The 13,935-nt window shown below is 38.8% G+C and overlaps 1 protein-coding gene across 1 annotated transcript in view; it reads right to left on the reverse strand.

Annotated features, from left to right (window-relative positions):
• LOC111330890 (uncharacterized) overlaps window positions 1–13,935 on the reverse strand; it is a 30,032-nt gene that overhangs the window by 8,067 nt on the left and 8,030 nt on the right. The window contains exons 4-6 of the mRNA XM_022935868.2: window positions 11,512–11,626; window positions 10,931–10,986; window positions 5,770–5,799 (exon numbers count right to left, since the gene is read on the reverse strand). Of these exons, the coding sequence (XP_022791603.1) occupies window positions 5,770–5,799; window positions 10,931–10,986; window positions 11,512–11,626 (201 nt within the window). The remainder of the gene's footprint in view (window positions 1–5,769; window positions 5,800–10,930; window positions 10,987–11,511; window positions 11,627–13,935) is intronic.

A 13,935-nucleotide genomic window follows, 5' to 3' on the forward strand; every position in this document is an offset into this window, starting at 1 on the left:
CAGTAATACAACCATCTTAGGTAAACGTTAGCGATTGAAACCATCCATAAATAAATATTGCGAACAAAACAATTGTACTTTTCTGACCAAAAAAAAAACTTGTGGAAGTCACTGCCACATACCTTTAATTTCAATCAGTCAAAAAACTTGAGGTCTATAAAATGCCTTCTGTGATATATCGTTCCGAGGCAAAAAAAACTTGAAAGGTTTGTTATTAGACGTAAGCAAGAGAAATCCTTGTAAATAAAGTCCTCGCGTTCAAATACAACTTTTTATTGAGTGATTCCGCCTTTCCTCCGGTGATTTTAGTAATTCCAAATTGTCATGGATGGCATCAACTTGTTCCGAAGTCTTAGTCTCCATAACTCTCCATGTTAACAAACCATGAAAAGCACTCGACAGCGATTTTGCTAAAACAGCAAAGCCCTCAATTCGAACCAATTCAATTCAATCCGCTGATCCACAAATCTGGCCTAAATATAGGCTCTGTGTAGCTTCTTGTTCAGTAACAGATGGTTGCCTCAAAATACTCTTCCATATAATTTCGCAGTGGAAAGCTCTATTTTATCTCTTACAGCCTCTGGACAAAGATATTTTCCAGTCTCCGCCGTTCTTCGAACAAGTGAAAGTAGATTGAACCAAGAGAAAGTATCATTCTTCAAAGGATAGTAAGGTGGGCTACTTGATTGGTTGTTGCCTATCTGGACTTTGCCCTTTGCGTGCGAAATACGTGATAAAATGTTGGTTGTTTACAGGAAATTGACACGCAATGGGGGTAAAGTCCAGGTTAGCTATAAGCGAATTTTATTGGTAGAAAATGTCTAAGCAGGTGAGAGTTTCATGGAAAATTAACTGACCGTACCATTCTGTCCCTTGTGAAATATTTTTCATTGAGGTAGATTTATGTCATAAAATTTGCGTTGTTTACTGGAAAATGGCATTTCATCTAAAAAAAATCTAATCCATACTGGTGAGTAAAAAGTAACACACAATTGTAACGGGAAAGTATCGTTTAAACAATATTTTTAATTTTACTCGGATTTCAGTCAATTTTTTTATCAGTTTGGTTACATGATGATCGCACTTTGAACACAGCTCCTGTTTCATTTCAAGCAGCTGGATTGGATCGACCTTCCTTTCACTTTCGAAGACTAAGTTCATTTGGGCTTCGTCGACGACCAATTTCTTCCTGGCACAAACACGGTTACGTTTGCTTCTTATTGCCGTCCCTTGACCTTACTATTTGTCAGGACGTTGAAAGGAATCCTGGCCCACTTACTCATCATTCTACTGGTCGCGCTAACCCGCCTCCTTCTGCTATTTCGCTTGCCGATAAGCCATCAAGTCAAGCCCAAATTGCTACAAAGTTTTACTCCAGAACTGATCTTCTTCGCTTGCGCTCTTCCGGTCCAAGCTATTTGTATCAATCTTCATTATGTCTACTTCAAGCCCTTGGTATTTTTAAGTACCGAGGATGTCGCGCTGGAAAGGCTGATAAAGCTAGGAAACATGCTCTTCATAATATTCTTCCGATTTCTTCTTCACGCCGGGATTGTAGATCATTAAATATTCAACTTGTCACCTCTAATGGTGTCAATCCGTCCGTTTTGAAGCCTCTGAGATCATTGCTGTCATCGAGTCTTTCTTCAAATAATCTTCGCTTTGCAATCTGTAATGCTCGCTCTATCAAGAACAAAGTGGAAACAATCATTGACCATGCTGTTGGCAATGACATCGGTATCTGTATTTTTACTGAAACTTGGTTAAACGATTTAGATTCTGTCTGCATTGCTGATCTTTCTCGTCATGGCTATTTATTCCAGAGCTTTCCACGGCAATCAAATCGATCTGACGGTGGTACAGGCATTTTATTCCGCGACTCTTTTGATGCCACACTTCTGGACGGGAAGGAACATAATTCTTTTGAATTTTCTGAATGGATTTTGAAGACAACAAATCGCTCTATCCGTATTGTTGCTGTTTACCGCCCTCCCAACTCTTCTGCGTCGGTATTTCTAGATGAGTTTTCGTCGTATCTTGAAAACATTGTCATGTGTCCTGAACCTCTTATTATTGCTGGGGATTTCAACTTTCACATGGATTTGGTGCATAGCAATTGTGCTATAAGATTTAAAGAGTTGCTGGAAACTTTCAGCCTCTCACAACACGTAACGATGTCCACGCATATTTCTGGGCATATTTTGGACCTTATCATCACTCGATCCACCAGTGACTTAATTTTGGGTCCCATTAACGTCACCTTACCCATCTCGGATCATTTTTTTGTTGAGTGTTTTATTCGCTTCCCAAGTTCATCAATCTCTACCAAGTCTGTGTCATATCGCAGGTTAAAGAACATCGACATTGATGCATTTAAATCGGACATCACCTCGTCTGTACTTTGCAGTGACACACACTGGAGCAACCTTGGCGATTTATCCAAGCAGTACTCCTCGACTTTAACAGAAATCCTGGATAAACATGCTCCCATAAAGACAAAAACTCTTGTTACTAGTGCAAAGATCCCTTAGTTTAACGCTGATGTTCTCCAGTTTAAACGTATTCGTCGCAAGGCTGAGCAGAAAGCTCTTAAAAGTGGTCTTTCTTCAGATTGGCTTGCTTATCGTAAAATCTGTAATAGATATTCTGCTCTTCTCAAGTCTACTCGAGCTTCTTATTACTCAGATTTAATTGGTCAGTGCGCTGGTGACTCCGGGAAGTTGTTCAAATTGGTTTCATTCCTTTGTAAGGGTCCTAATGTTAATGATCTACCACCTCATGATGACCCAGTTCTACTTGCGAATAAATTTGGGGAATTCTTTGTTAAAAAAATTGAACTCATCAAAGATTCCATCAGTGATATTGAAGTTAATCCTCCTTATTCTGATACTGCTGCTCCAGCTGTAGAACTTGACAGTTTTTCGCCATTATCAGTGGAAGATGTTTGCAATATAATCAGTACATCGTCTAATGCCTCATGCTCCCTGGATCCAATCCCTACATGGCTTGTGAAGTCTTGTCTTGACGTCCTTGCGCCCTCCATTACTCGCATGGTAAATTTGTCTATTCGCCACGCCTATGTTCCCGATGATTGGAAAACTGCAATTGTGAAACCTCTATTAAAGAAACCCGGTCTAGAGTTAACTTATAAAAACTTCCGTCCAGTAAGCAATCTAACATTCATCTCCAAGATCGTCGAAAAGGCGGTTCTTTCTCAATTGTTTAAGCACTGTGAATACAATGCTCCTCTGCCGAAGTTTCAATCAGGGTTTAGAAGATTTCACTCTACCGAAACTGCCTTGCTTAAGGTTCAAAGTGATATTCTTATGTCAATGGACCATCAGGAAATTACGCTTCTTGTGCTACTGGATCTAAGCGCTGCTTTTGATACAATCGATCATCAGATTCTCCTTAATGTTCTTGAAAGCGATTTTGGAATCATTGGCTCTGCCCATAAATGGTTTGCGTCTTATCTGTCTGGCCGAAAACAACATGTTCTCATAAACGATCGAACATCAGATGATTTTCATTTGAACTGCGGTGTCCCACAAGGCAGCTGTATGGGTCCTATTTTATTCATATTATACATATCTCGACTATATCACGTGATCGCTAACCATCTCCCCTCTGCTCACGGATATGCCGATGATACACAACTTTATCTGTCGTTTAGACCCAATGACATATCTTCGCAAGACCAAGCCATAGCTGCTCTTGAAGCCTGCATTTCAGATGTCCGCTCATGGTTGATTTATAATCGCCTGTTAATTAACGATTCTAAAACAGAATTCTTAGTTGTTGGCTCCCGCCATCAATTATCAAATTGATTCCATCACAGTCGGTAATTCTACCATTCAGCCTCTCAACAGTGTTCGAAACCTGGGTTCCTGGTTTGACTCCAATATGTCCATGTCCATTCACATTGGTAAGATCTGCAGCAAAGCTTTTCATGGATTGTATAAAATTTGCCAAATTAGGAAATTCCTCAGTCCTGAGTCCACGAAGACTCTTGTTCACGCATTTGTGACTTCGCATTTAGACTATTGCAACTCCCTTTTATTTGGCGTACCCAAGTACCAGACAGAGCGTCTTCAGAAGGTGCTCAACGCCGCTGCTCGACTAATTTTTAGGATTCCCAAGTTTCACCACATCTCGTCCGCCTTATATAATCTTCACTGGCTTCCTGTGGCTTATCGCGTCCATTTTAAGTTGTTACTTTTAATTTATAAAGCTTTAAATAACCAAGGCCCACTATACATAAAAGAATATCTGCAGCCACACAGTGTCAAGGGTCATCAGCTACGTTCCTGCGATCAGGGTCTCCTTAAGGTCCCAAGAACTAACTTTAAGACCTTTGGTGATCGTGCCTTTGCCCGTTCTGGACCTTTTTTGTGGAACGAACTGCCGCTTGAAATTCGAAACAGTCCAAGTGTAACGATTTTTAAGTCAAAGCTTAAGACACATCTATTCAAGCTGGCTTACAGTTTGTTTTGATATTTTGTCATTTATCATTTTAATATTTGTAGTTAATAATGTTGTAAAGCGCTTTAGAATATTTTATAATTTTAGCGCTTTAGAAATGTAAATTATTATTATTATTATTATTTAATTCATGGAGGACTTTTAGAAGCAAAGAAACGGATATGTAACATGGCAGTCGACGCAGAAAGTAAATGTAACTTGGTGGTCGTTTCAACCGCTGCTAAAAGAACAACAATATGGCAAAAAAAAAAATTATCAATCAAATATGATTTACGCAAATATCTTGCGCAAGATTCACCAGAGTCAGTAAAACTAGCCTTTCCGAAACAACACGCTATAGCGCTAAATTCGTGTTAGGCCTCCAGCTGATGGTGTATGCATCGTAAGTGAAGGAGCGGTACACAAAACATGCACGTTTTAACTCGCTAATCAGTAGAAAAAGTTCCCTGATGACCTTTCAAATCCAGACAGATCATAGCGATAAAATCCTCATGAAGGACATGAGCCATTACACTGAATATATGATCTTATAACTCTTGTAGATGTCATCTTAGCTCGTTCCTTGAGCGAAATTCAAAATTGGAATCGCTGATTAACTCATATATAGCAATGAAATATCCTGAAGTTGCTCTTATCAACATCTGAAGTAATATTTGAATCAAAATTTTTCTCATGTTCCACTCAGTCTCCTTCAGAAGGAAGAATAAGCATAATCGTACAACGATCACAACTCCACCACTTTCCCAACACGACTGATACATTTCCTTAATTCGCGAACCGCTCTCTTCGACTCAAGCGTTAATTCGCTGAAATTTGAAGACCTGTCAAACCACAAATTAGCAAGAACGCTCTGATTGGTGTGATATCGAAAAGTACTACAATCTGATTGGTTTGTGATACACCAAAAAATTGCGCCAATCACATTGCATTAAGATACACCAAAAAAAAGACGCGCCAATCAGATTGCTTAGAGAAACACCAAATTGCGCTGATCAGATTACACTACACCACAATACACCAACCTATATGCTAACATATAGTTATTTTTTTTTAAAAAAATAACTCAAAAACTTAGTCTGTACCTCAATGTACTGGCTCAAACTTGGTTAGTAAGAGGTATTTATATCCAGGGCTCAGTCCATAAATGAAAAGCTAGTAATAACATGCTCATTAATTAGGAGACTGCCCCAACAGTTTGACCCTTTGACAATTTTTGTTTCCCAATAAATTAAGTTTGGGTAATGTATCCATCCCCTCACCTATATAGGCTATCATTAATTAACTTACTGGAAGTATAGTTTGTTTCTTCCTTAGTTCCTAGAAAGACAGAAAAACAATTGTTGTATTGAGGCAATATTGTTACATGACTCAAATTAATTAATTCATTCATTTGAGATATTATTTAGACAGGCTGGCCCTGTTCAGCTTTAAAATTGGTGTATTAACAAGGGCCTGTCATTTAGAAGGTCAGACCACAACATTGGAAGATACATTCCCTAGTCTTTGCAAGAAGTGTGTGCAGGGTTCTCTAGCATCTTAGTAAAGGTTTACTTCACAAATAAATACATGGCAGCCCTCTAAGGGGCTGAATTGTATATTTACAAAAATTGTAACAGAAATCTAATAGTATGGCTAATGTAAGAATGTATTGCCTCCCGGTTAGCTCAATTGATAGAGCGCCTGACTGTTGTGTGAGAGGTCGTGAGTTCAAATCCGGCCGGACCAACACTCAGGGTCTTTAATTAACTGAGAGGAAAGTGCTGCCTTTGTAATAATATCTGCAAATGGTTAGACTTTCTAGTCTTCTCGGATAGGGATGATAAATGGAGGTCTCCAGTCTCCTGCAGGGTTGGGGTAGGAGATGTTAATTTCCCACACATGAGATTACTATGTGATGGATGTCCTCCTCGGGGTGGGATGGGTGGGTAAAAAAGGGGTTAGGTGTCAATTGGAACGAAAGTTCTGTTCCCTTTCTCCTCCCATTCTTGTGGCGAATTAATTAAACTAAACTAAACTAAACTAATAATAAGCTTAAAAGTGAAATTGAATACTGTAAAATGATGAAACCTATTATTAAAATTAATAAAGCTATATTTATATAATATCATGCTCAATACAAGATTTCATTAAAAATGTGTCCCTGAACCTATTTGTTTTCCACCTTGGTGTTTCAAAACGCCTGCATCCTCATTAACCAGTGTGGAGAAGATACATGAGACAGGGTCAAGGATTTTTATTCATAACTGAGAAGACTACAATGTCTAACCATTTCCACAAATCATAGCAAAGGCAGCATTCTCTTCCTATATTCCTATTTATTATATGGCTGTGTCTCACAAGGACTGGGAACTACCGAATTCACGAATTTGATTAGCTGAAATCAATATTGAAAGCGATCTAGATTTTCCCATCTAGACCAGCATCTAGACCGGTCTAGAAAAAAAAGGTACAAAGAATATAAAAGATTGGCATATAAGACACAGCCATATAATGAACATCTTATTAAGCGAGCTGGGTCGGTCTGTATAGGAGAATCTGACCTCGGTCGCTGGTACAGACCTCAATGCGTTCGGTCTGTACTGGCGATCTCAGTCAAGAATCTCCTACATAGACCTCCCACTCGGTTAATAAGAACTAAATATAAGACCCTGAGTGTTGATGCAGTCTGGTGCTTGAGACTGTTCACCTTCCCCTGACAAACAGTCCAGTGTTCTACAACATGAGCTAACCAAGCATGCATGGCCATTACAAATCAATAATCACACAATACTGCCACAAAAACAATCCACACACTTACTGATCTACAACGTACATGAGCTAACCAAGCATGCATGGCCATTACAAATCAATAATCACACAATACTGCCACAAAAACAATCCACACACTTACCGCTCTACAACATGAGCTAACCAAGCATGCATGGCCATTACAAATCAATAATCACACAATACTGCCACAAAAACAATCCACACACTTACTGATCTACAACATGAGCTAACCAAGCATGCATGGCCATTACAAATCAATAATCACACAATACTGCCACAAAAACAATCCACACACTTACTGTTCTACAACATGAGCTAACCAAGCATGCATGGCCATTACAAATCAATAATCACAATACTGCCACAAAAACAATCCACACACTTACTGCTCTACAACATGAGCTAACCAAGCAATTGCATGGCCATTACAAATCAATAATCACACAATACTGCCACAAAAACAATCCACACACTTACTGCTCTACAACATGAGCTAACCAAGCATGCATGGCCATTACAAATCAATAATCACACAATACTGCCACAAAAACAATCCACACACTTACTGCTCTACAACATGAGCTAACCAAGCATGCATGGCCATTACAAATCAATAATCACACAATACTGCCACAAAAACAATCCACACACTTACTGATCTACAACATGAGCTAACCAAGCATGCATGGCCATTACAAATCAATAATCACACAATACTGCCACAAAAACAATCCACACACTTACTGTTATACAACATGAGCTAACCAAGCATGCATGGCCATTACAAATCAATAATCACACAATACTGCCACAAAAACAATCCACACACTTACTGCTCTACAACATGAGCTAACCAAGCATGCATGGCCATTACAAATCAATAATCACACAATACTGCCACAAAAACAATCCACACACTTACTGTTCTACAACATGAGCTAACAAAGCATGCATGGCCATTACAAATCAATAATCACACAATACTGCCACAAAAACAATCCACACACTTACTGATCTACAACATGAGCTAACCAAGCATGCATGGCCATTACAAATCAATAATCACACAATACTGCCACAAAAACAATCCACACACTTACTGATCTACAACATGAGCTAACCAAGCATGCATGGCCATTACAAATTAATAATCACACAATACTGCCACAAAAACAATCCACACACTTACTGTTCTACAACATGAGCTAACCAAGCATGCATGGCCATTACAAATCAATAATCACACAATACTGCCACAAAAACAATCCACACACTTACTGCTCTACAACATGAGCTAACCAAGCATGCATGGCCATTACAAATCAATAATCACACAATACTGCCACAAAAACAATCCACACACTTACTGCTCTACAACATGAGCTAACCAAGCATGCATGGCCATTACAAATCAATAATCCCACAATACTGCCACAGAAACAATCCACACACTTACTGTTCTACAACATGAGCTAACCAAGCATGCATGGCCATTACAAATCAATAATCACACAATACTGCCACAAAAACAATCCACACACTTACTGATCTACAACATGAGCTAACCAAGCATGCATGGCCATTACAAATTAATAATCACACAATACTGCCACAAAAACAATCCACACACTTACTGTTCTACAACATGAGCTAACCAAGCATGCATGGCCATTACAAATCAATAATCACACAATACTGCCACAAAAACAATCCACACACTTACTGCTCTACAACATGAGCTAACCAAGCATGCATGGCCCTTACAAATCAATAATCACACAATACTGCCACAAAAACAATCCACACACTTACTGCTCTACAACATGAGCTAACCAAGCATGCATGGCCATTACAAATCAATAATCACACAATACTGCCACAAAAACAATCCACACACTTACTGTTTTACAACATGAGCTAACCAAGCATGCATGGCCATTACAAACCAATAATCACACAATACTGCCACAAAAACAATCCACACACTTACTGATCTACAACATGAGCTAACCAAGCATGCATGGCCATTACAAATTAATAATCCCACAATACTGCCACAAAAACAATCCACACACTTACTGTTCTACAACATGAGCTAACCAAGCATGCATGGCCATTACAAATCAATAATCACACAATACTGCCACAAAAACAATCCACACACTTACTGCTCTACAACATGAGCTAACCAAGCATGCATGGCCATTACAAATCAATAATCACACAATACTGCCACAAAAACAATCCACACACTTACTGCTCTACAACATGAGCTAACCAAGCATGCATGGCCATTACAAATCAATAATCACACAATACTGCCACAAAAACAATCCACACACTTACTGTTCTACAACATGAGCTAACCAAGCATGCATGGCCATTACAAATCAATAATCACACAATACTGCCACAAAAACAATCCACACACTTACTGATCTACAACATGAGCTAACCAAGCATGCATGGCCATTACAAATCAATAATCACACAATACTGCCACAAAAACAATCCACACACTTACTGTTCTACAACATGAGCTAACAAAGCATGCATGGCCATTACAAATCAATAATCACACAATACTGCCACAAAAACAATCCACACACTTACTGCTCTACAACATGAGCTAACCAAGCATGCATGGCCATTACAAATCAATAATCACACAATACTGCCACAAAAACAATCCACACACTTACTGTTCTACAACATGAGCTAACCAAGCATGCATGGCCATTACAAATCAATAATCACACAATACTGCCACAAAAACAATCCACACACTTATACTGTTCTACAACATGAGCTAACCAAGCATGCATGGCCATTACAAATCAATAATCACACAATACTGCCACAAAAACAATCCACACACTTACTGCTCTACAACATGAGCTAACCAAGCATGCATGGCCATTACAAATCAATAATCACACAATACTGCCACAAAAACAATCCACACACTTACTGATCTACAACATGAGCTAACCAAGCATGCATGGCCATTACAAATCAATAATCACACAATACTGCCACAAAAACAATCCACACACTTACTGATCTACAACATGAGCTAACCAAGCATGCATGGCCATTACAAATCAATAATCACACAATACTGCCACAAAAACAATCCACACACTTACTGCTCTACAACATGAGCTAACCAAGCATGCATGGCCATTACAAATCAATAATCACACAATACTGCCACAAAAACAATCCACACACTTAACTGCTCTACAACATGAGCTAACCAAGCATGCATGGCCATTACAAATCAATAATCACACAATACTGCCACAAAAACAATCCACACACTTACTGATCTACAACATGAGCTAACCAAGCATGCATGGCCATTACAAATCAATAATCACACAATACTGCCACAAAAACAATCCACACACTTACTGCTCTACAACATGAGCTAACCAAGCATGCATGGCCATTACAAATTAATAATCACACAATACTGCCACAAAAACAATCCACACACTTACTGATCTACAACATGAGCTAACCAAGCATGCATGGCCATTACAACTCAATAATCACACAATACTGCCACAAAAACAATCCACGCACTTACTGTTTATAATCCAAAAGCTTACTGTTGGTAGGCAATAATACTATGACATCCTATGAGAGAAATTAGTACATAAGTTGTATTTACCTCCATTTCTATTCTCACAGCATACAACTGCTTCTTCAGTCTAACATTTTCTTTTTCTGAAAAAAATGACAGAAAAGAAAACAATAAGAACCATTCAATTTTATATTCAAGAAGCCATAGCCTTGTTAAGTATTTGGCCCTTATCATAAGAGAAAAAGGTTTCTGGCATGAGAGATAACAGGGAATCCATCAGTGAAAAATGAAATTAACATCAACCTTTAAGAACTGATTGCATAGTGGTCAGCTATGTTATCCATACAAGGTATCCACAGACATGACACCCCTTTGAAGTACCGCTTTTAAGTTGATTTGCTGCCAAAGAGTGAGATTCTTGAGCACAGAGCCATTAACTGAGACAATACAGGGAAAGGGAGGGAGGGGAGGGGTAGGGGGTTGGGGTATATTCCAATGGAAAATTGTTTAAAAAAAATAAAGAAGCTAAGATGTGTATTGCTTTATTCTGAGCATTTTTTTGGGGCAGTCCAGGTTATCAGTCCTCTCGGAGTGAACATTCACTAAATTGTAAACCCTTCTACTGCTTTTTTTTTATGAACTCCCCTTTTCAGGGTTTTATTTCAAACCTGTATCTGAAGTAACTTCTGTCTGACAAGCAATAGTGCTTGCATTTTTCATGTGAACCTCCTTTAGTAATGGACTCGTACTGCGGTCTGTCAAGATTGGCTGAACTTGGATTGTCTACAAAAGAAGCCATACAGTAAAATACAGCTGATTAAATTGACCAATCATAGCCCATGTACTAACTGAGAGAGATGACAATGTCAGTTATAGACTGGTGTATGATGCAAACTCTCACTGACTTGTCATCATAAGCAAGCAACAATCACGAGTACTAATTTCCTTGTATTGGATAAGATGCTCTCCAGTAAAGATGATCCCCCAGCCTCCCTCCTATCAAGTAGTTTACAAGCCACCTGGAGAATACGCAGGTACTGTTTAATCATTCTTTTTTGTAAAGGATTACACCCTACCATTCTGAACAAAAAAGTGCCCTCTCTTGGAAAATGTTGAAGATAAATTTTACTTTACTCTATAAATTGAACTTTTAAAGTATTTTCTCAAAAGTATTTCACAACTTTTTATCGTTTAAATCTTTGGAACTTAATGTAATAAGCTGAATTACACACACATATCAATTGCTTGTTACCATCAATTAATGTCCACAAACCCTGCTGTGCCTTATGTGCCACATCATTTCTGTTCTAACCACATTTTGAGGTCATCTGTATGATACTGTGCTCAATGTTAAATCAAGACATATAAATTTATCTTTCAAAAGTTTTGAGTACATGGACTACATCTTTATCCATTATAAATCTGTGGGGATCATTGTTGTTTATGGTCCACCTCCATCAACTGATAATGCCCTCACTGTTGACCTACTTTTTAATGAATTCTCTATTTTTGATGGAAGAAGTCATCACTTCGAATGCTGAACTTCTTATTGTGGGTGATTAATTAATTTTCATGTGGATGCATCTGATGATGGTAAATCTACTCGTTTTTCATCTCTTCTCGAGAATTTTAATTTAAAACAGCATGTCAGGGCATCTACTCACCACCATGGTCATACTTTAGACCTGGTAATAACAAGATCTGATGCTGATGTTTTTTTTTCCTGGTAAGCTTATTTACTCTGGAGCAATTACCTATCTCTAACCATAAGCCAATCTGTTTTAACCTGAATTTTGAAAAACCACTCAAAACACGTAAAACTATTGTCTCTAGAAGACTCTAGAGCCTGGATATTAACAAGCTTGTCGATACTAACAAGCTTGTCGGAGGCAGCATGGCCGAGTGGTCAGCATGTCGGACTCGCAATCCGTCGCTCCTGGGTTCGAGTCCCGCCCTGACCACTACCTGAATTTGTTTCACGGTGGCTCCGAGTTCAAATCCTCGGCCATGCTTGTAATTAGCCAACTGGTTTGCCTCCCGCCAGTTGGGATTCTTAACAATGTTATGTTCAATTTGAATTATTTGTTTATAGCCCACAATGTAAACTACTGGGTTACCAGTAATTGTGTTAGCTATTGAAGTTAATTTTTTTTTTTTTTTAAGCTTACTGATGCTATACGCCACTCAGGGTTGTTGGATGAAACATCTAGCCTTGACTCTCTTTTACAAATGTATGATGCAACTTTATTGGGTGCTCTTGACAAGTTGGCACTGTTGAAATCAAGAACTATTACTCTGCATCCTAACGCACCCTGGTACACTGATGAAATTGCTACCGAGAAGAGACTATGGAGAAGGCTTGAGAACAAATGGCGATCATCTAAACTTGAATCTGACAAAGTGAAATTCTTGTCTCAATGTATTATTATTAATCAACTGCTACATCGAACGAAGGAGGCCTTAACTATTCTACCTCTATTGAAGAAAACTCCCAACGACCCAACTTTACTTTTTAGATCTGTTAACAAGCTGCTTAACAGAAATCCCAATAAGAGTTATCTGACTGCTGAAAACAATGTCGAACTTGCAAAATGCTTTTGCTGACTTCTTTCAATCTAAAGTCAACGGCATCCAGCGTAAGATTGCTGACTTGCTGATGGGCGAGGCGTGTAAACAACCAACAATTTGAGCCCTGTTCTGCTGAGGAATCATGTTGTTCATCAGTATTTTCATCATTTGTTCCTCTTACTGATGTTGAAGTCATTGATCTCATTAAAAACAATACAATTAATTATTACACGACTCAGGCAGTCAGAGGGCCAATAACTAAAATCAACCAATCAAAATGTTGTATTCCCGGTCAAATATTCTCTAAGTATTGGACCAGGCACTGTCCCAAATGGTCCCGAATGATACCGCACTTGTGTCCCTTTGAACTTCAGTCGTATAATAAATCTCTTATTAACCAAGCTTGCTCAGGACTGTACTGGAAGAATATCAGCCCTCGGTCTTTTGTGTACGGACCGAGCGCAGCGAGGTCTGTACTGTCAAGACCTCAGGCCGATATTCTCCCAGTACAGCCCTCGCGCTTG

This window comes from Stylophora pistillata, chromosome 14 (assembly GCF_964205215.1).
Source record: "Stylophora pistillata chromosome 14, jaStyPist1.2, whole genome shotgun sequence".
Classification (NCBI taxonomy): Eukaryota; Metazoa; Cnidaria; class Anthozoa; order Scleractinia; family Pocilloporidae; genus Stylophora; species Stylophora pistillata.